Source organism: Cervus elaphus, chromosome 30 (assembly GCF_910594005.1).
Source record: "Cervus elaphus chromosome 30, mCerEla1.1, whole genome shotgun sequence".
Lineage (NCBI taxonomy): Eukaryota > Metazoa > Chordata > Mammalia > Artiodactyla > Cervidae > Cervus > Cervus elaphus.
In genome coordinates, this window is record NC_057844.1 from 31,524,906 (window position 1) to 31,549,109 (window position 24,204).

The window sequence follows — 24,204 nt, forward strand, 5'->3', positions numbered from 1 at the left end:
TCATGGACTGGGCTTCCCTGTGGCTCAGATGGTAAAGAATCTGCCTGCAATGCAGGAGACCCTGGTTCAATTCCTGAGTCAGAAAGATCCACTGGAGAAGTGATAGGCTACCCACTCTAGCATTCTCAGGCTTCCCTGAGAGTGGCTGTGGCTCAGCTGATAAAGAATCTGCCTGCAATGTGGGAGACCTGGGTTTGATTCCTGGGTTGGGAAGATCCCCTGGGAAAGGCTACCCACTCCAGTGTTCCACTCTGGAGAATTCCATGGACTGTATAGACCATGGGGTCGCAAAGAGTCAGACACAACTGAGTGACTCACTTTTTCTCATAGACTATGCACTGCAGTGGGGTGAGAGATGGCCAGTGTGCAAAGGCAAAATAAGATAATTACAGGCCATGATATAAATCAGTGAAGGAGACAAACAGGAAAATGTGTTAGAAAGTACCTGATTGGGAAGGGGCCCTGAATAGGGGGATCACAGTCAGGTTTCTTTCCAGGGCCATGACATTTATGTCTTTTAAGATTTTTTTTGATGTGGGCCACTTCTAAAGTCTTCATTGAATTTGTTACAATATTGCTTCTGTTTTGTGTTTTGGTTTGGGGGCATGAGGCATGTGGGATCTTAGTTCCCCGACCAGGGATCAAACCTGTACCTCTGCATTGGGAGGTGAATAACCACAGGACCACCAGGGAAGTTCTTGGAGCCATGACATTTATGTTGAAACCTGAAGGAGAAGACATGTCTTGGAGTGTGCTGGAGGAAGCGTGTTCTAGAAGGCGTGCTGACCACAGAAGCCTTTTGTCAGAAAGGGGCTGAAATGCATAAAGAACTGAAAGGAGGCCATGGGGTGGGGGTACAGAGACCAGCATGAAAAGAAAGAAAGAGATACAAACAGGCTCCAGCAGGGAGACCTCGCCTTGGAGACCTGGGAGGCCAGGTGAGAGATAACTGGATTCACTTATTACATTCCAAACACTGGTCACTATACTATGAGCTTCCATTCTGACATAAGCATGACCGCTCAGACTTTTCAAAAATTACTACTGTGCTTCTGTTTTAAATTGTTCCAATCAAGTTTACTTGTTTTTCAATATATGTTACATTAACTTGATAGCCTACATTTTAAAATTTGGCAGGATTCAACCTGCCTTTTGAAAAAATTTACCAAAGAGACAAGTTTACCCAGTATTTTGAGCTCTGAAATAAAATTTACTTTCACAAGAAGAATTCATAACAAAATAAGTTGAAAAAAATTGTCTCAACTTACCTTTTCTGATTGAACTTCTCTGGTTATTTCTAGAGTAAAGTATTCTCAACTTGTCTTTTAAAAACTTCTATTCTGACACTTTAACTGCCCCTATCAAAAAATATTATAGTTCTCTCAGGGTGCACTAGTTGACACGAAACAGCCATGCTTTCAGCAACGCTGGGTATATTTATTTCCATGAATACAAATTATATCCTGACACAGTGTACACTATATAAGTTAACAATTTTTACATAACATATTAGGCCATGAGAGATGCTTTTCAGGAAAAAGAAACATAAAATATATATAAATTTACTAAAAAGACAGTGCAGTAAAGAACTGCCCTTTTAACTCTTTAGTAGTGAAGGATCTAATAGAAAATCGTGTTTTCTTAACAAACAGTTTTTATATTCAATCCTAGGTTTCACTAAGACAGATTTTATTCCACCTAGAGGGAGGTAACTGGGGCTTTCCCAGGGGCTCAGTGGTAAAGAATCCACCTGCCGGTGCAGAAGATAGAGGAGACCTGGGTTCAGTTCCTGGGGTTGGGAAGGTCCCCTGGAGAAGGAACTGGCAATCCATTCCAGTATTCCTGCCTGGGAAACCCCACGGACAGAGGGGCCTGGCAGGCTACAGTCCATGGGGTCACAAAAGGGTCGGAAAGGACTGGGCGACTCAACAACAAAGGGAGGCAACCAGCAGTCCTGCTGTTGTCTTTTGAGTACTTAAACAACATCTTGAATTTGACAGTGAAACTTCATAGGTTTATGCCTCACTGTAGAGTCAGAAAACACCATACACAAAACAAGAAATTATGTACAAAGTAAGGAAGTGCTTAGGTTTATTTTTCAGCAGAGTCACTTTAAGATCTGTAAAATTTTAAGGGTCTTAGGAAAGAGTACTAATTTATAACAAAGAAACTGGGAGAACATGCTTTGTGGACTAGCCTGTATTTATAGCATATCTGGTTCTTTTAAGCCACATTAAAGCCATGATGCTCCCCACATAAAAATGGTAAAGAACCCGCCTGCCAATTCAGGAGACATAAAAGATGTGGGTTGAATCCCTGGATCAAGAAGATCCCCTGGAGGAGGGCATGGCAACCCACTCCAGTATTCTTGCCTGGGAAATCCCATGGACAGAGGAGCCTGGCAGGCTATAGTGCACGGGGTCCCAAAGGGTCAGACACAACTGAGTGACTATCACACAGACACATAGGGAATGGGTAGGGGTCCCAGTGGGAGAGTCTACCATGGAGGACTCAGAAGAAATTATGCAACAGCCAACACAGGAATGTGACCCTTTGGAGAAGGAAAATGAAGAGAGGAGCCTGATCACTGCCACCCCCTCTGCCTGGAGGCATGGTTCAGGCCAGAGCAGACGCAGGAGGGGCTGAGTCTGTCCATCACAGGGAGCTGAAGACACAGATCGAGGTCTGTAGTTGAGGGCAGTGTGTGGGGCAGGGAAGGGAGATAACACACAAACTGTCCCCTTAGAGCGTGCTCTCAACCTGGGACTTGAGAAAGGTCCTGCTGACACAAAACTCCGATCACACTGCCCCACTTCCCCGCTTCCAAAGCCTCCAACGGTTTCCTCACTCAGAGTCAAAGGCTGATGACCTTCTGAGCCCTCCTGCACGTCCCCTCCATGCCCATCACCTGTCTACTCCCATTCTCAACCCGTCCCCCTGCCCCCTCACTCAGCTCCAGCCTCCCTGGCCTTCCTGCCACCCCAGGGCCTTTGCACTGGCTCTTTCCTCCCTGCCCTCCTTTGGGGACTGGCCTAAAGGTCATCTCTCAGGGAGGCCTTTCCCAACCACTTTATTTAAAATTGGAATCCTGGGACTTCCCTGGTGGTCCAGTGGTAAAGACTCCATGCTCCCAATGCAGGGGGCTCAGGTGCCATTCATGGTCAGGGAACTAAGATCCTGAGTGCCATGCAGCATGACCAAAAAAATATGTACATAAATGAAAATAAAACAACCACCAAAAAAAGCCATAAAAACATAACGGGAGCAGAAAATGCAAGTAGATGTTTAAATAAACATTTTAAACTATTTCTTCAAGAAATAAAATTGGAATCTCCCTTCTTCTTGTCCCAAACTTCCTACTTGTCCTTCTCTGTTTCATTTTCTTCAATACTAGTAAAGCTTGGCATGCTGCAGTTCATGGGGTCCCAAAGAGTCGGACATGACTGAGCGACTGAACAACCGCTCCCAATAAACAATGTGATTTATTTATCCACTAAAAAAAAAAGTGTGCCCACTCCCATCCTAAAATTCTAAAACAAGGACCAGGACTTTTTTTTGTTGTCACGGCTTTATCCCACACCTAGAACAAGACTGACATGTAACAGCTCCGCAGCACTAATTGTTGGATGAGAGACTGAACACATAATTAACCTGAGCAGTCCTGTAACAGCAGGTAGATCCATCATAATACACACGTATCATGGGAACCGGTAAAAAAAATCTGATTTTTATAGCAGTGCTTGCCAAGAAAACAACTAACCACTATGACAACCAGTAATCACCTGAGTAAATGACAACTAACAAAATGACAAACAGATTAAAAAATGTTTCCTTCCACTAATAATAAAAGAATTGCAGGAACTTCCCTGGTGGTCCAGTGGCTAAGACTCCACGCTCTCAATGCAAGGGGCCTGGGTATGATCCCTGGTCAGAAATCCCACACGCTGCAACTAAGAGTTTGCATGCCACAATTAAGACCCGATGCAGTCAAGTAAAATATAACATTTTTTAAAAGAAATACAATAATAATACCAGTAGTAGTGATAATCACTGTAATGGTAATACTCAACACTGGCAACAGTGTGGCATTGAGAAGCACTTTCAACAACAGTATGAAAATAATTATTACACGTTTTCCAGAAAATAAGTCAGCCTTAAAAAATGTTTGGAATATGCATTTATGCAATAACTACACTTCAGATAATCTAAGAGAAAAATATGAAAGAAAACAAATAAATTCAAAGATTCAAATTGCAACATTATGGAAGACAGTGCAGAATGAGCAAAGCCCAATTTGCATAAGTAAATACTGCTTCTATTCCCCACCCATTCTTCTACCTCCTCCAAGAGGCCACCCAGAACCACCTTTGTCCCATTCATACAACGATCTTATGGTTGCAGTTTCTCAAAGCACTATGCTTCTCACTTTCCTAACACTTATCACAATCTCTAATGATGCATTTATCTTTGTGCTTTTTTACTGTCTACTGCATCCATTAGACTAAGTTGCACAAAGGCAGGTGTTCTCTGCTCACTGTTGCAGCCCTCGATTTACAACTGTTAGCACATAATAACCACCCAGAATTTGTTAAAACAATAAATAAGTGAACAAAACAGAATCTCATGCTGCCATTAAAATATTTGTAAAACACTGACAGCATAGGAAATGCCTACAATATCATATTAGAAGGAAAAATAAAAATTCAGTATTAATTCAACTATTAAAGCACACACGGAAAGAAACATGTGGGAAGAAAAATTTCCATAATATTAACTCTGGCTGGATGTTAAAAATGTAAGTACAGTGACTTTCTTCTTTATACTTTTCTATATTCAAAATTTTTTACAACAGGTATGTATTATTTCCGTAATAAGATAGGACAACAAAGTAAAACCGAGAGGAAATGACATGAGCAGAAGAAGGGACAGAAAGACAGAAAGAGAAGAGCAGAGAACATCGGGGTGGGGGGGGGGGCGGTGGGGGGGGCATGGTCCAGCCAGTGCAGAACAGGACAGGGCTGGGGCAGGTGGCAGGGCCATTCTGTGGGCAAAAATGGGTTGCTGAAGATGTGTAAAAGCTGAAAGGAATGACACCGTCACTGCTGTCCTGCAGGAAGGTCTCTCTCCGGAGGCCAAATCCAGTCCCCTACAGACATACCTCATTTTACTTCACTTCACAAATGGTGCACTTTTCAATAAATCAAAAGTTTGTGGCAACCCCCCTCGAGGACTCTATCAGCACCATTTTCCAACCAGCATTTGCTCACTTCATGTTTCTATGTCACATTTTGGTAACTCTCACAATATTTCAAACTTTTAAATTACTATTATGCTTGTTATGCTGATCCGTGATCAGTCATATTTGATGTTATTAGCACGACTTGTTGAAGGCTCAGATGATGGTTCATATGTTTGATAAATAAACAGCTCTTGATTAAGGTAGATACACTGCTTTTTAATACATAATGTTATTGCACATTTAATAGACTCCAGTGCTTTCCAGATGGCTCAGTGGGTAAAGAATCTGTCTGCAATGGAGGAGAAACAGGAGACATGAATTCAATTCCTGGGTCAGGAAGATCCCCTGGAGGAGGGAATGGCTACCCTACCCACTCCAATACTCTTGCCTGGAAAATCCCATGGACAGACGAGCCTGGTGGGCTACAGTCCATGGGTTCACAAAGAGTTGGACATGATTGAGAGACCGCGCACACACAGCAGGAACATAATTTTTAGGTGCACTGAGAAACAACAACAACAAAAAAACACCTCAAAACTCACTTTACTGCGTGAAGCAAATACTAGAACTGAACCCACAGCATCTCCAAGGTGTGCCTGTATCTGTTTGTGCAAATTAAGCTGTGTCGAAACACAGTTGCACCCATGCATGCACATACTGTCTCTGGCTACTTTCATGCTAAGTACTTACAACACAGATCATTATGGCCCAGAGAGCCTAAAATATTTATTAATACTATGTAGCCCTTTACAGAAACAATTTTTTGAACCCTGGTCCATAAGATATATCAGGGAAGGGAGAAACTAAAAGCTGTAAAGTGGTGATTACAAGGGCCGTCATTTTACGGGTGATGCAGAGGAAGACAGTGGTAGATAGAGGAGTCTTGACAAGTGTCCATATCTACAATCAAACAGAAGAATGGGGAAAGGCCCTTCTAAAGAAGGAAAGGCATTCCTACTTTAGACAACTACCCTCATTTTATTCGCTCACTATTTTAAAGCACAGCAGGAAAAGCAGTCCCTGCTGCATTGGTTACCTGCAGGGTCGGAATTGTAGAGACTGGCAGCTGCGGCTATGGTTCCCGGTGGGTGGATGGCACCCGCTGAAGACCTCTGACTCGCAATCAGGATCCTGCTCTTGGCAGACGGTAAACGTGACATCGCACCCAATCCCAGCTGGGGCTTAAGGAGCATGGCCGATCGATAGAAAGTTGGGGGAACTTCGTAATGAGCATAGGGAGGAGAACAAAATTCTTCTTTTCCAGGGCGTTCTGCAACCTAGGATAAATGACCAGAAGCTCAATCAGAAAACCACACATCACAGGGTGAGCACTGAACCTCGTCCTATGACCAAGGCTCCAACAACGACCACTCTGGCATCACTGAGCTGTTCCATCACCCATCACTTACCTTCTCTGGGCCCAGGGTCTTCATCTCTAAGTTGACCGCAACGGGATGATCCCTTCGGTCTATGCTGGTTCTAATACTCTATGAATCTACATTCCACTGGGAGAAACAAGAACTCCCTCCACAAGATTTTAAAATTTTATCGTTATGAAATCATTGGAATTTGTGCAAGTAGTAGTCAATCTATAAATAATGTCAATGATGCAAGGCAAGAATTTAGCAAATGTTCATGGAATTATGAAAGTTTCATTATTCCTAAGGAGAAAAGCACAGTTTTTCTGGTGACCTTGTCTTACAATAGGTTGATGAACTTTATCAATTTAGGTTAAGTCTTTATTAGGCTACTTAGGAAATAAACTATGCATTGTTAATGAGGGAGGAAAGGTTATTTAATGGAAGAATAGAGAAGTTAATGGAAAGATGTGTTTTCAGGCCTCTATATTCTGTTGATATAATTAAAAATGAGAGACTGAATTACCTCTGATTGTCTTCCCTAGTATGGTGGTGCCTCCAGGAATGTTTGAGCAAGTTTCGCTAGAATGGAAGTTTTGGGGCAGAGTCTTGTTGACTGTTGAATTCATAGCACCTAGAACAATGTCTAGCACAGAGCTGAAATCAACAAACATCTATTAAATTAAGGAATCATGTTTCATTCTTTCCTGAATCCAATAACATAACATCATGTTATCATGTTACTATTTCCTGTGGTTAACAGTTTGGATTAGAACACAATGGATGGCTACCTTACATATATGCAATCATATGGCTACTTTTTATACACGCAATTCTGTACTCACAAAGCCTGTTCATAGTATCAGTGTTTCCTCATGCTAGAAATGAAGAACATAAGTCACCGAAAAATAATCTTACTTCCTTTATGAAAAGACATACGTGTTAATTAAGTATACTCTAAATCACAATACATTTTACAAGTCAAACCCCTATCTATTCAGGAATCACAGGCATTTAACAACATTCTTTAATAGGGGCTATAAAGCTGTGATCCAGGCTGTTGAAGAGATAAACCCTTAATTTAATATTCTTTTAATGTTGAAATAGATAAAAGTTCTCTTTAAATTGATATTATTGAAACAAAAGATGAGGCCTTTAAAGTTTTATCATAATCACATTGTAAAATATGTATGATTGCTATAGTCAATAGATGGAACTCAGGCTCCAGCAAATTATATTCCTATGAAAGAATATTCTACATCTGCTCTCTGATAAAATTTTTACTATTTCTACTTACTCTCTCACTATCAATCTTTGGCATTTCAATTATACTCATCTTCCCTCTATTTTTAAATTTTAGTGTCTAAATGTTTGGTGTCATTGCTCATGTCTTTCAGCAGGTGCTCTCATGAAGAAATTATTATTTCTAACCTACATCTGTTGGGTTTTTCAGATTGCAATGTCTTATCTCAGTAATTATTCCATTTTTTCAAACTGGATAGGTTTCATGGGTTAAAATTCATCATGCCATCATTCAAAAACGACCTTAACGATTATAGGAACTTCGGTGCCTATCATTTTGTTGGGTAACTTGTCTCTGGTAAGATAACAAGAAGTATTCCTTAGATGCCTAATCTGTGCATTTTTAATAAAACAAGAGCTTCTACAAAAAAGCTTCACACTCTTTTCTTTCATCTTTATTGACAAAACACAGCAGGTGTCACTGCACAGTCATAGACACAGAGAGATTAACCTCAAATGGAGATTTTTTCCCCCTCCTTCTCCAATGCAGTACTTTTAGAGAAATAATTTAAAAGCAAACTAAAGAATCCTTGTGATTTCAAATTTCTAAAATCATTTCAGGCACACAAGCAAACAGGTTCTTACTGTAGCCTGAAGAAAGGGTCTGGGCCCTAGATTCTCTGATTATGGCAGAAAACGGTCCTCGGACAGAGGGGCTGGTGCCCAGCGGCACTTCTGTCCCCGTGCTAATGGGGTCTCTCCCAACCCCTCAGAGCTACTGAAGCTTCATAAACACTCAAGCCAATTCCTGAAGACTTGGGATGGCTTCCACAGGGTTAAGACTACAGAATATCTGTGGGTGGGTGGGGCGGGGAGAGCAGGGAGGAATATACATCTAATATAGAAATTACTCTATATTTTATGGATGGAGCAGAAGCAACAAAGATAGAAAATATACACAAGAAACGATAAGGCGGGTCAGAGAGAAAGAACAGTAAAAGGATTCTTGTCTTCATCTCCAAATACAGTTTTTCTCACAGATGTGTTTCTCAGAGAAAAATCTGGGGTGTCGTTTTGGGGGGAGAAGGTGGCACACAATTACTTTATTTGAAGAACTAAATGAAGCGTGCTCAGTCATGTCCAACTCTTTGCCACCCCATGGACTGTAGCCCACAAGGGTCCTCTGTCCTTGGAGTTTTCCTGGCAAGAATACTGGAGTGGGTAGCCATTTCCTTCTCTAGGAGATCTTTCTAACCCAGGGATCAAATCCTAGTCTCCTGCATCTCCTGCAGCGGCAGGCGGATTCTTCACCACGGCGCCACCTACACTTCCTTAAATGAAAAACGTAATGAAGTGGTATTTTGAACAGAGAACTACAGAATGTGAAGGAGAGAGTCTTTCAGGTATCTGAGAGAAGAATATTCTGAGCAGAGGGAAGTGCAAAGGCCCTGAGGCAGCAGAGGGAGCGGTAACGAAGGAGAGGCGGTCAGGAAAGGAAGAAGCCAGACGGAGGGCATCCTAACAGCTGAGCCATCCTACCAGCTCCGGCCCGCATCCACAGCGGCCTGGGCAGACCTGGAGAATGTCAGGGAGAACACTGACCTGGTCTCACTTTCCTCTCAATTGCTCGCTGGCTGTCATGAGGTTTGAGTCCAGAGAAAACCTGCTCTCTGAGCTCTGGGAGAACGACTGGCCCCAGCCCCGTGGTACTGAGAGGGGAGGCAGAGTAAGGACCCGGGTGGCCAGCTCAGCGCTGCCCTTGTTTTGTGACTTTAGATGAGGAACTCAAAGCTCTCCAAATCTGCTTCCTCATCTGGACAATGATGAGAGCACCACAATCCCGCCCTCCAAGAGAATCACAGCAAGGATTAGCAAAGATGAGCAAAGATGAAAATGTGATGCTATGAGGTCCAGTGCATAGCAGGCACTCAAATAATGCTAGCTGTAATTACTGTTTTGACTTAAAACAGAGCCCATGTCTAACATGTTACTTTCTACTCACTGTACTGTATACAAACACGAAAGTCTCCCATAGGGAAATATTCTCCTTCAGAGGTTCAAGTCTGAGCAATTTGAACAATATGGGGTTTCTTCCCCCACTACTTTATAGAATTGTGCTCACTTATCAGCAAGGAGATCAAACTAGTCAATCCTAAAGGAAATCACTGACTCAGTGGCATGAGTTTGGGCAAACTCCAGGACACAGTGAAGGAGAGCGAGGCCTGGCATGCTGCAGTCCCTGGGGTCGCAAAGAATCGGACATGACTAAGCGACTGAACAACAACAAAGGAAATCAACACTGAATATTCATTGGAAGGACTGATGCTGAAGCTAAAACTCCAATACTTAGGCCACCTGATGAAAAGAGCCGACTCATTGGAAAAGACCCTGATGCTAGGAAAGACTGAAGGCAGGAGGAGAAGAGGGCGACAGAGGATGAGATGGTTGGATGGCATCGCCAACTCAATGAACATGAGTTTGAGCAAGCTCCGGGAGCTGGTGACGGACAAGGAAACCCTGGTGTGCTGCAGGCCATGGGGTTGCAGTCGGACACGACTGAGTGACTGAACAACAACAAGAACAATTTCAATATGGAAGCCAATTTAAATGCTTTTCTAACTTTTATGTACTATGTCAGGCAGAATTTAAAAGAATCCCTTTAGAAGTTAGATCCATCTCATTCTGATCATCAAACTCTTCCATTGGAAACCATTCATTTGCCTGCAATCTGCTCTAGTTCACAACACCCCTTTCTGTACAAATGCATCCATCAACGTCTAATTTGCTAAGAGAGGACACTCTGCTTTCACGATTCATTGAAAATACCTCATGAACTTTAGAATGTTCAACTCACAGACTGTCTCACAATGACATTCTCTTACCTCCTGCAAAAACTTCTCACTCATTGGACTGAAGGGATGTCCTGGGGGCTTGATCCCCGATACCACTAGTCCAGAGCTGAACACCCGGGGCCTCTGTAGGTCCGGCTTGAACTTCTCGTAGAGGCCAGCAGCCGGCTTCAGGTCACCACCTGCCGCCTTGTCCTCTTTGGGGAGAGCCACGCTGCACGCGGGCGGAGCATAAGGGAGCCCCACGGGAACCAGCGACGCGTCCACCTGGCCGAGGGCCTGCGGGCTCCTCCGGATGTAGGTGATGATCTTGGGCCTCACGTGCTTGGGCTTGGGCATCACAACGGGCCTGGGGTCCGCCCGCTCTTCCCTCTTTTCAACTGGAGGGCCCACCGTCCCCTCCAGTGAGGCAGGTGTGTCCTCTGGACGGGGGAGGCCCCCAGGGCAGGCGTTCTTGGCAGGCACTTTGGGGGAGGTGTGTGACAACCTGGTGCTGTCAGCGGGAGGCAGGGCGGCCAGGGGGGACCCCACATCTACACTCGACGCGCCCAAGTCCTGAAAGCGGCTGCTGGGTGGCGGGGGCTGGCGGGCCACATTCACAGTTGTCTCTGGGTAGAGGGACGCGGGGACACCAAGAAGGACATCTGCCCTCGCTGGGGAGGGGCTTTCAGTCTTCACTGCAGGTTCTAGATGGTTCCTGGTCTCTGCAACAGATAGAGGGACCTCTTGGCCTTCCTCGGCTTCTGAGCGGCTTCTTGGCGGGGCGGGGGGCTTAGGGACCCCAGTTTCTCTCTCTCCAACGGAGGAATCTGAGTCAAAAACCATAGTGTTGACATTGTTCCCATCTCTCAGGACACCTCTCTCATCACTGGCACCAGAGGGCCTGCTGTCAGTCGAATCTCCAGGAACAAAAGCTATGTGACCATCCCCTGGTGACATGCCACTGGGCACGGTTTCATCCAGCTTCCGAGCTGTGCTTGGCAAACTTCTGGCCGTGGGTTGCTGATCTGCAGCTCGTGAGGAACCGGGGCTCGGTTTGGGGGTGGTTCGGAGAGACCCGTCCTCACCTCCCTTCTCCGGTTCACCTCTGTCTCTTCCTGTGCCCGGGGGGTGGGGAACACCATGTGCCAGGCTGCTCAACCCAGCAGCCGAGGCTCCTGGCTGCGTCTCCCCAGCTGGCTCCTTTCTCCCAAGAGGTGACATGCCATGCCCCTGATGACACCCCAGGTCCCCCACCTGGGTGGACTTGGGCTCCTGCATGGCCCCGGGCTGGACAGGTTTCAGCTCTGTCTTGGGCTCCACCTTCCCCGGACCTGCTTGTGCTTCTGGCCTCCTTGGGACATCCTTCGAGGCTGGAGAGCAATCAAGAGCGCATTCTGGATCGGCAGAAGGTACTGTGCTCTGGGCGCTGACCTTGGGTACCCGTCCCCTCTCTGGCTGGGTCTCTAAGGGGACGGTCTCCATGGTAACTGAGGTAGATGGTTTAGGATGACGTGCGCCTTTTCCCTCTGAGGTCCCGTCCACCGGAGGACAAGGCGGCCCTGGAGAAGGGGCTGTCCCCGTCTTCGGTGGCCCCTCCCCTCCACCGGGCACCGGATGCGGGGCTTCTGGGGACCCCAGCCCTGTGGATTGTGGAAGCGGCCAGGCCAGGCCCCCAGCCCACTCCTTTGTGAGCACCTCCACTGCTGCAGCAGAACTGCTAGCTCTTTCCAAAGAATGCCTCCTCAGTTCCTCGTTGTCAAGGGTCTTGGCCGACTTATCCTTGGGGACAGGCCGGGGGACATCAGCCTCCCACTTAGCCAGAACTTCCAGGCTGGACTCCCCCATCATGACAGTCCTCCGACTCGGCAGACCTGGCCCCTGGAGACCCCGAAGGGCCTGGGGGTGGTCTGCGCCTCTCTCCAGCTCGGGCTCTTCATTCCGTTCTCTCTGAGCCATCGGAGAGAATTTAAAATCCTTCAGACCGGTGGGGCCGGCCTGAGATGGCTTCGCAAAGCCCTGAAGTGGGTGAAACTCCTTCGGGACACGGGGACTACTCTCTGGTCCCCTCGAATTTGCATTTCCAACTTCCTCTGGCAGAGCACACGTGGCAGGCTCATCAGAAGAGGAGCCAACTTCCAACATGACGGGGTTGGCATTGGCATCTCCCAGACTCAGGACTCGGTCGTTATTATTTTTTGCTCCGTTTCTGCTGTCCCGTAACTCGCTGTAACATGACTTCTTAGGAGCCACCGGAACACTCATTTTCCAGCCGTCAGTAAGGGCTGCCTGCCATGCAGTCCTCCTTAATGGAAAGGGATCTCCTTCAAGCTGCTCCCTGGAGAAGAGGAAATTCTCAAGCTGCTCGTTGCCCCTTGACAGCGTCACCGGGGCGATCCTGCTTTCATCATGTTCAGAGCAGTTTTAAAACCAAGCATTGTCTTCACACACAGAAGGATGACTTATCTGTTAGGTTCCAGCTGAATGAGAGCCAATTAGTCCATGAGGCCTAGAGAGAAATAAAAAGAAAAGTACACTAGACTGACAGGTAGAAAATCTCGGTAAACACAGATTTAGTCATCACTTTCCTACCATTACTTCATTCACTCAATCAAGATACTATTTCTCCAAAACATTTCTGATAGGGGCTCCTGCTAGCCAAATACAGGAGAACGTAACATCGAAATGATCAATGTTAGAAATGGATTATAAACACACATTAAACCTTAAGTGCATATTTTAAAAATCCACAAGTTCATACTGATACTGATTAAAAAGGGCGGAGGAGAAAGGAAGGTTCTTCTTCACAGAAGAATACCAACTGATACAAGAAAAATTAGACAATTAGAAAAATCACCACTTTGTATTCACCAGAGTAATAATTATCTTGGATGAGGGACACCAATGGTTGCTAAAATCACCGAGTGTAAAACTGTTGGGAAACAGGATATTTACACAATCTTAGAGCACCATCCTCCAGATTGCTTTATTTCTTACAAAGGAAAACTTCAACTGTACAACGGAGAAACCTGGTGGACATCATCAAATTTAACATAGCAGTATAGAAAGCAATACCACATGCTCCCAGTGTTAGGTCATTCTCAGGCCTCACATCCCCCACGAGAGTATTCTTGCTATAAATGTTCTTTTCCTTTCATTTGCTTGCATCTACACACAGCATGTACTTTTTCCATTAATGAGATCATTTCCTGTAAGCTAAATTTTTGTCAGTCATTTTCTTCATTTGTCCCTTCTCCCTACTCCCCACCACAGGATACAGTAACATCCTGGCCTAGGTCTTTCCACTCTTTTTCCCCATGTTCATAGAATCCTATCCAAACACACACACCTATGATTAACATACACACTAAATCAAGATAGATAACCAACAAGGGCCAACTGTACAACACAGGGAACACTGCTCAATATTCTATAACTGCTATATGAGAAAAGAATCAGATAAGAATCAGAAAAGAACAGATATACGCATGTGTATAACTGAATTGCTTTGCTGTACACTTGAAATGAACACAATACTGTAAATTAACTATACTCAATGAAATTTTTAAATAAAAAATAGAATAAAATAAGACAAACACGCACACCTGTGCACAGGCGTACACCTTCCCCTCCCTGCCGTGCTGCACTTCCGTTCTGTCCACTTTGCACTCACGTCCTCATCCTCCCGCTCCTTAGGTCAGGCTGGTCCCGAGAAGGCCAGTGGTACCCCCAGGTCCAGCCTCAAGCCTAACCAGGGTGCTGACACTCTGATCCCAGCATCAGTTTCCTGACACAGAGGGGAGTCTCAGTACATCCATATTTCTTTCTTTATTCGGTTTTTAAGGTGTTTTCCTTGTGCCTCTGGCACAAATACAAAAAGCATGTAGGTAAATGAATAAGACAGCAGTTTAAAAGAGCTTCATGCTCTCTGGGTCGGGAAAGTCACAGAGAGCAAGAATTCCACAAATGTGAGCCAATCCACAAAGTAAGCGTCTCTAATTCTCTGAGGGCAGAATTATAAGCATGAAACCAACAGCCCTCTTGAGTTTGAACTGAGGAGGCTGGCAGGAGGAAATCAGTAAATTCTTCTTGGCAGTGACAACCGAAACCAGAGTATCAGATGCTGTAGTCCACAATGTGATTGCTAGAGAGTGACAAGTGACCAGTCCTTTCTAAAATCCAACACGGACTCAGCATCAGGCTCACTGACACGTCTGGTAAGCACCGCACCCTATTCCCTGCCAACAAACAAAACTGTCTTTGTCCATCATTAACCATCAGGCATGTCTCTGGCTCTCCTGACTCTCCCTGGCTCTCAATCTCTGCTGATGGCTTGACCAACTCATCTAGAGCCTTTTCAGTTGAGTGCATATATGTTCCTGCATCATTAAGCAGATGGATAGGATCCAGGTCCTCATATACAATCTCTTTATCCATCTTGCACTTCAGTTTCCTGTTACCATGTTTGTTCTGTCTAGTACAGCAAGGAAGGCATGCCTGGATACAGAAGACCTCAGCAGACCCTCCATCTCTGTGCCTTCCACTAATGTGACCATACCACTATCTGAATGACGGGCGAAGGCCAAATTTCCCAGCTTGACATTCAAGGTCTGATGAGCACTGGGCCCAGGTATGCTTCCAGGCTTTAATCCCCTTTACTTTTCTACTTGAAATGTGCCTGCCAGTAAAACTGGCCTCCATATTCCATAGCTTCCTGCTTCCTAGGTGGTGTCGTGGTAAAGAATCCATCTGCCAATGTAATAGCCGTGGGTTCAATCCCAGGGTTGGGACGATCCCCCTGGAGAAGAAAATGGCAACCCACTCCAGTATACTTGCCTAGAATATTCCATGGACAGAGGAGTCTGGTGGGTTATAGTCCATCGGGTCGCAAAGGGTTGGACACAGCTGAGCGACTAAGCATGAGCACCCCATAGCTCCACCCTTTGAGCTCAAAAGGCCACCTCTTTCATTAGGTCTTTCCTGATTTCTCCTCTCTCCCCTTTCCCAAAAAAAGGTGAAGAAGGAGCTTGATATTACTTCTCCACATCCTGAATCCCTAGATCTTTCCTTCAGGCACTATCATGCTATATTTTTAAAATTATATTTATGTACATCTTCTGTTATTGGGCTTCCCAAGTGGCACTAGTGGTAAAGAACCCACCCACCAATGAAGGAGATGTGAGAGATTTGGGTTCAATTCCTAGCTTGAGAAGATCCCCTGGAGAAGGGCATGACAACCCACTCCAGTACGCTTGCCTGGAGAATCCCATGGACAGAGGAGCCTGGCAGGCTACAGTCCATGGGGTCACAAACAGTCAGACACAACTGAGTGACTTAGCATACACATCTTCTTTTATTATACTTAGATGAGCCTTTTTCTACAGTTACAGTTTCATTATAGCTATGTATGTTTTATTTTCTTTATTAAACTACAAGCTCACCAGGTTGTAGGTTAAAAGCTCAGATACCTCTCTATTCCCTACAGTGTCTGGGACAGCATTTCTGTACATAGTTGGCACTTGGGATTATCCCCTCCCAACTTGAGCTCAAAATGATGAATCACTTTCAATACAGCATGGGTCCTAATTATTTTTTTTTCAGACTTTTAAGATGAAGATTACAAAGCCCACCTTCCCAACTGGTTAACTAGTAAGGCACCCTCTTCCCTTCCCTCTAGGAGGGCTATTCCAGAATACTCAAGGCCTTTCCTAGTGGTTCAGATGGTAAAGAATCTGCCTACAATGCAGACACCCAGATTCGATCTCTAGGTCAGGAAGATCCCCTGGAGAAGGAAATGGCAACCCACTTCAGTATTCTTGTCTGCAGAATTCTAAAGACAGAGAAGCCTGGTGGGCTATGGTCCATGGCATCGCGAAGAGTCAGACGTGACTGAGCAACTAACACTATATGGAAAAACACATTCTGATCATCATGCTTGATTTATATTTGTCACACTTATTTTAAATAGAAGATTTAAAAACTAAAGAAAGTTTGAGGGACTTTTATGTTATTAAATGGAAACATGGGTTTTTTAAGAGATATGAAAAATACTGTTTTTTCCTCCTGAACTGCCAAGTCTGCCAGGGAATGCTTTATCAGTTGTGAATTTTCACATAAATATTCAAGGGCTGTGCCTTTGAATATAAATGCAATTCCATCTGACTCAATAAAACTTAGTCACCAAAGAAGCTCCAGCTAAAATTCCTACCATGCAACAAATTATCTTTCAGAAAAACTTAAGAATACAGAAAAATATAAAGGCTGTAAACTCAAAATGTAACAGTAAATACAATAATGATGCAAAAAAGTAAAAATCCCAACTTCCAAAGTTTGACGTTTTTACTGAGCATCTATCGAGGTCTATAATTTAATAGGATAGTTTTATGTGAAGTGACTTGCAAGCATTCACATACAAGTTAATGTATTTAGCTATTTTAGAGAGTCTTGTGGTAATCACTCATCTGTGCTTTCTGCAATGGCAATTATTTAGGAATAGCCAGGTTCTTGGTCCTATTTCATAATGCTGTCTATGTTTATTCTCAACAGGTATAGGTAGTTTAAAACTCGATGTACTGCTGATTGAATAAACTTTACAAATTCAGTTTCATTGCTTGGTTAAAAGTTGAATCACTGGTTGGTAGATGGTAACTCTTATGTTCCAGGACACTGCAGCTATCCGTGGTGCTGAATTCTGTGAAAGCATGCTAAATTATGTAAAACTAGAACCACTCTCTGCAGCTGGCTTTACTCTCCTTATATATGTCCATAATATGAGTACCACATCACATTTTATTCTAAAACATAATCAGAACTATGTTCAGAAAAATATCCCTTTTCTTCTTAGCTAGCAGAGGCTATTTTATTTTTATTTTACCTTGAGTAAAAAGAGTGAAGAATGCAATTCACAAATTGCTCTATTTTATAAAGGGCCAGGAAAAGAGATAACTTGGCTTTCCAAAGGCTAGACCAATCTTACATTTCATCAAAATATTAAATGAATTGATATTTTAGGTCTCCCCAGTAAAAATGTTGCATGTTTCTCTAAAAGAAGCCTCCTTCACATTTGACAATAGAAAGCATTTGTTTTCCATGTTAAAAAAACATCCTTACTTCCAGGACAGAGTATCACCTAGAATATACAGGGTATTCATTTTTGCCTATTATGTGTAATATTTATTTTGTTTTTGTCTTGAATGATTTTTCCTAAAATTCAAATACTTACATTGCCCATTATTTTTTAAAATGGAACTTCATTGTGTAAAAAAATAAAAAATATACCAAAGTCCCCTACTCCCACCATAAGAAACAGAGATTAATGTGTAGAACCCCAGATTTTTTTTTAACACTCAGGGAACCAGCTTTTTAACTCCAGGTGTATACTTTGCATATCATGGACACCTCTCCACATAAATACATGTAATAAAAACTTTATTATTTTTAATGGTCACTTTTACCATAATTTCCCTGCCAATCTCCCACTGTCAGACTTCAGATTGTTTTCAGCTTTTGTCTTTTAAAATAGTTCTTCACATAAAATTGCTGAATGTATATCTTTATGCCCCCCTTACTTCCTTACAATACATTCCTAAAGGTAGCCTCATTGAGTAAATAGGAAAGCACATTTGCATCTTAATACACAACTTGAAGCCCCATTAGGGTTTTTTGTTTTATTACAGGCACAGTCTGTGCCCAGACTATATGCCAGGACCTGGCACATAATGGGTCCTCCATAATTACTTGTTGAATAAATGCAAATTGCCCTCAAGAAAAAAGTGTCAATCTTCCTTCTCTCTCTCAATTTCCCTACTATCTATCTGTTCCATCTCCTCTCTTCCGAAATTCTTCATGACCACAATGACCAGATTATTTGCCATTTGAACAAGCAACACTATTTTTCTGCTTAGGAATTTTTTCATTTTTAATTAAAGCATAATTTATCTATGGTAAATTGCACCCTCTTTACTGCACTGTTCTGCAAGTTTCAGCAAATGTAATCAAACTTGTGACCACCACCATCACAATCAAGATACAGAACAGTTCCACGGGCTCCAAAATCCCCCGGTTTACAAGTCAACCCTCCCCTTAACCCAGCCCCTGGCAACCAAGATCCGATTTCTGTTCCCACACTTACGTCTTTTCCATAATGTCATTTAAATGTAACTATACAGTGTGCAGACTCTACGCCTGGCTTCTTTCCCAAGCACAGTGCATCTGAGATTCATCATGACCTGGGGTCTATCAGAGTTCATTCCCTTCTATGGCTAAATACAATTCCACACTATGTACCACAGTTTGTTCACACCTTCCCCGGTTGAGGAATATTTGGGTTATTTCCAGATTGTGGCAATTATAAATAAAGCTACTTTTAGTATGTTTTTTACATTCACGTACAAGATTCTGTATAGAATTGGAATACTTCTGAGGATTCAAAAATGCTAAGACAGACAGAATGCCAAAGACACCAAGTACAGACTGGACATCTGAACACTCTCTTCAGAACACACTTCTCACCACCCAAGGTGATCTGGTTCTTATGCTTATTTGCCTGTGTATTATCAGCCTCCCCTTGTCCTATATAAGCTCCAGGAGAGCAGGCAAGCCCCACCCAACCATCCCATCTTCTGTTCACCACTCTCCTCTCGAGTCCACAACAGTAGCAGGCAAACTGCAGGGATTCAAAAGCACTTTTTTAAGAAATGAAGTTCACTCAACACTGGGAATTTATTTTCCACACTTGAACAGCATTTACCATTTCCAGGTGCTATTTTCAGTGCTTTGCTGCACTGAACCCATATAACAACCCTATGGCTAGATTTTGCTATGTTGTTTTTACAGATGAAGAAACTAAGGCAGAGAGACATTAAATAACTTCTGAAAGTATGAGGAAGAGCTGGAATGTAAATCCACAGTCCATGCTCTTAAGCTACCAGGCCAAGCTTCCACGGCATCATCAATTTTTAAAGTTGACAGGTTTAAAGTCTTGCTATTTTATTTCCTTATTACTTTACCTCTAGTGACATTACGCATCATTTCATACGATGTTCAGCTATTTGTACTTCTTTCATGCTGTGTATCTCTGAAGTGAAATTCTAACCATTCTCTTTAATGGCAAACATGGGAGACAAGCTATTTCCCCATTTTATCAAGCTAACATATTGAAGACTAATATTCCATCTACAAAGTACTAGATGAGATCCAAACACTTCCAATGTTATCACATTCTTGCATTTATTAATAAGAAACTGAAAAGAGAGACAGGCTTCAAATCTAGATAAAAGCAGATCCTTTCTGACATACAGGAAAGGAAGAATATCCATATATAGGACTCCATATATAGTATCCATATGTCTGACTCAACTGGCTGAGTCAGACAAGGCTTTGGTTGTACTGTTGTTGGAGGAGTGAACAGCATTTTTTTTTTTTTTTTTAATGAGCTCCAACATTCACTTGCAAGGCATGTCCTCTCTCCTTCTCCAGGGGCTATCCGGCCTATGATCTCATAACCTGGCTGCTTCACAACCTCTGCCACTTGCCTGGCAGGCGAAGGGCAACTGAGGACCCACTCGTTTGAATTTAGAGCATCTTCTCCTGTTCATCTACCTGCCCAAGTATTAATATAACGCTGTAATACTCACAAGTTTGTTCCCTTCATTTCTAATCACAAATGGCTTATGTGAATATTCCAACACACCCTAGAAACATGCAACAAATCTAGAACGGGCAAGGAACACGTCCCTTCTTTCTTTCCCCCTTGTCCTATGGCTCAATCTGCTCTACAGTGTGGACGCTGGGCCAGGCAGTTCCAGGAGAATCCTTAAGTCTGCTTGAGCAGGTGGAGAGGGAGAAGGCTTCCTGGAGGCTGGGGCTGGAGGGCGGCAAGTACAGCTGGGAGACAGGACCAACACACTTTCTCAAACTGCTCTGCCAGACCCTGCTCCACCTCGCTGCTCCAAGTGTGTTTATTTCAAAGCAGCAGGGGTGCTCAAAGTTGCATACCTTGACCCCTTCCTTGTACCTTAGACCCTGGCAATGGACATGAGCATTCACAATGGGGGTGGCATATGACCCTTGTTTATCTGCGGGACTGTAGGCTGTAAACCTCAGGGATTGTCTGCTATCTGAAAGGAAGAAAGAAATCTTTCTCACAGCATCAGGGATAATGCGAGCATCCCCTGCAGCTCACAAGCCTGCACGGGTTGGGGGTAAGGAGCGGGTGGGACGAACTGAGACAGCAGTACTGACACAGATCCGCTATCATGTGTAAAACAGATAGCTAATCGGAAGCTGCTGTGTAGTACAGGATGCCCAGCCTGGTGCTCCGTGATGACATAGCGGGTGGAGGGGGGTTTTGGAGGGAGGCTCTAGAGGGAGGGGCTACATACAGCGGATTCACATTGTTGTACAGTAGAATCTAACACAACATTGTAAAGCAATTATACTCCAATTAAAAAAAAAAAAAACTCAAAAACAGTCACTGCCGTATTAAAGATCTTGAAATTTAAAAAAGCAGCAGCCTGCACTGGGTCACTGTAAATGGGGCTGTTTCAAATTGCGTCTTTTCTGGAAGGTACATTTCTTTATCTTCCATCAGACGCATATAACCTTTTTTTCTGTCAAATGAACCAGATACCTAGAAGGATAAAGCTAAATATTTAACACCAAGGCAGCACAAGCAAAAAAAAAAAAAAAAAGTGTGTAACAACCAGAGAGCAAATAAATAAATGGCAAGGTGACTGCAAAAAAAAAAAAAAATTTCCAATTAAATGGAAAGGGATATACTTTCAAGTCCCAAGGCTTTTTGTTAAGAGTCTCTGTATTTCTTTTAGTTATATTATGTAATGAATAAGGCATTTTGATCACCATGTTTGGAATGTCTTAATCTCTATGGGAGAGATAAAGAAATGAAGATAAATAGAAAAATAAAAAAATATATTCCTCAGTTAGGAACCAACTTGGCCTAGAAACATGCAAGAAAAATAAATGATCTATGCTGGGGAGAATGGCTGGTTCTTCTATACAATCAAGATGAATGAATAATATTGCTTTAGTGGACTTGTAGGATTCCTCCAACATTTCACCAAAACTCGCAGAAAAATAGTACAAAACAAAACAAGAAACCTTAAGATTTCCAACAAAATTCAAGAATGCTTCCTTAAAGAGCAACATGGTAATATGTGTCTGAATAGCACCCAACCCACAATCCCAGGGTGGAAAGCTGGCCTGCAAGCATTTCTGGGATAGCACGGGGGCTTCACGCATCACATCTGGATGATCAAAACTGACAACTTCCATAAGCAACAAAAATCAAACACTCCCAGAAAGCACAGACCTGAGTAAGGATGAATTTTAATGCACATGCTTTAAATATTTAAAACCACAGTTTAGAAATTCACTCTTAAATAGCATGAGCTGCTCAAACATCCATTTTAATCAAAGACTCTCAAAGAAATACCATAAGTCTCATGCTTCTTATCTTTTCAATAAAACAGCAGAAAAGCTAATTAGTCGCTTTCCATTTAGTGATTCACAGTCATATCCTCTTAAATACATGACCTGGTGCGTAAGTTTCAGGCACAAGAAACAGCCATGATGCTAACTGCTCCTCTAATGTGCGGTCCAGACAGGGGCCAGGAAGGATCCTGACCAGGAGTCCTGTCCCAGGACGACTCCTCTGAACCGGCCACGCTTCAAGGCTGAGGGGGCACCTTTACACACTGACTACCCTCCTTCCGACCACAGAAATAGGATCCAGCTGATTGTTAGGGCCTCTTCTGAACTAACACGGAAGAGTCCAGGTTAGAAGTGCCCAATGAGGACCTAGATGAGAAAACACAGCCTATTGCAAACCATAGTATCCTGCACCTCCAGGGGCCTGGGAAGAAAGAGAATTCCAGGGAGATAAAACAGCACAGATCAATGGAATCACTGGCGGCAGACCCCTGAACAGTAACAACAAGCATCTGAAGTCAGGGAGCTGCCGGGAGCCAACACACGAGACCCTACCCATGACAAGGTCATGAGGAGAAAGCCTGACAGGCAAGGTGGATCAGGTTTTCAGGGGTTCCGAAAAGCTGCCCCCGGCGTTCACCTTAAAGATGATATCTGTCTTTCTGATGCTTGCTTCAATAGACTACTCCCTAATTTCTGTGACACAGGCAGAAGGCCTTCCCTGATCTCTTTCCAAATAAGAATCAATTTAGAACTTTAATCAATAAGTTTCCCAGGTGGTGGTATTTTATGAGATTATCCAGGGTGAAAGGAGTGCTTTAATTTAAACTCCTTTGCTGGTATTTTAGTTTGTTTGGCAAATGCATCTATGCCCTTGGTACTAATATGCGTGACTGCTTATAATACCCTAATCACAAAACAGCATAAAGAACCTGATCATATAAAGGCCCTAATAGACATAGAGCCCTTCGGGGAGTGAGAAAGCCCTATTAGAAAACACAAGAAAAATTATTCTTAAAGTGGCTATTGGGTTAACATTTGCTTGCTGTGTTTTTGCTCTTAATGTGCTAAGGTTGTGTTATAGAAACCATTGTTAATATAGTTATAGATCTAGAAAAATAAGAGCTTAGCCCTAGTGTGGTAACAATGAAACAGTTGTTAATTATTAGCCAGGAGTGCTAGGCAGGGGCTGCCTCACCAAAGTCGCAGAGTCAGTGTGGGGTAAACTTTTTAGATAAACTCAACTGACAACTTCTGCAGAAGGATTAATTTTTGCTTTAACAAGGTTATACTTCTACTCTGTACTGCTGCCCTATGGGACTGCTACCTTTCAGTTAAGGTCACCACAGAAACAGAAAATAGGTTTACATTCATCTGACTTGCACAAAATGTTAATAGGCCCCAAGGCCAGAAGATAATGTACAAGACCCTCATAAACAAAGATGTATGCAGAAAACACCCTGGTTTCGTGAAGAACAAGCTGATGTAATGCTAAACTATCCTCCCCTTAGAAATGTACTAACTTAGGGTATAAAGGTACGGTAAAAAATAAAGCATTGCTAGACCCTGCAAACACCCCGGTCGGTCTGGTCACTCTCTCTCTCTCTCTCTCTCTCTCTCCCCCTCGCAGACTTGGCCCTATCAAGGCTGGTCTCACTTGTCTTCTCTCGCCGACGCCGTTCATCCTGAGGGTACCCCCTGGATCCTGCCAAGGCTGGACCCCGGCAGGGAGCTATGATAACGTTCCAAGAAGTAATTATTTTCACCTTGAATTCCATATTTTAATAGACTATCAAGTCAAGTATGAGAATACATTCATTTTCAAACACACAATAATTCATACATATACATATATTACCCAAATCTCTAAAGACTATACTTCTGCAAGATGAATATAGAGATGTTAAGAAGATTAAGGGGTCCAGGATGGGCCACCAAAGAACACAAGGGTGGGCTCAGGCCCGGAGATGAGCTGGTTCAGACGGGAGCAGAACAGGACGGGGTGGGAGCCAGATTCAGTGAGAAACAGGCAACTGCCGGTCCTGCTTGTGTTGAGTGACCCTCAATAGGGTCACTCAACAGGACCTTC

At 43.4% G+C, this 24,204-nt stretch overlaps 1 protein-coding gene across 4 annotated transcripts in view; it reads right to left on the reverse strand.

Annotated features, from left to right (window-relative positions):
* The window catches only part of MTUS2 (microtubule associated scaffold protein 2), a 369,171-nt gene that overhangs the window by 236,733 nt on the left and 108,234 nt on the right, over positions 1–24,204 (reverse strand). For 3 of the 4 annotated variants that reach the window (XM_043891579.1, XM_043891576.1, XM_043891578.1), the window contains 2 exons: positions 10,722–13,176; positions 6,276–6,516 (listed from right to left, as the gene is read on the reverse strand). In XM_043891579.1, the coding sequence (XP_043747514.1) occupies positions 6,276–6,516; positions 10,722–12,932 (2,452 nt within the window). In that variant the 5' untranslated portion in view covers positions 12,933–13,176. Of the gene's footprint in view, positions 1–6,275; positions 6,517–10,721; positions 13,204–24,204 lie in introns of those variants that run through there. The other variant, XM_043891577.1, reaches the window with a different exon arrangement.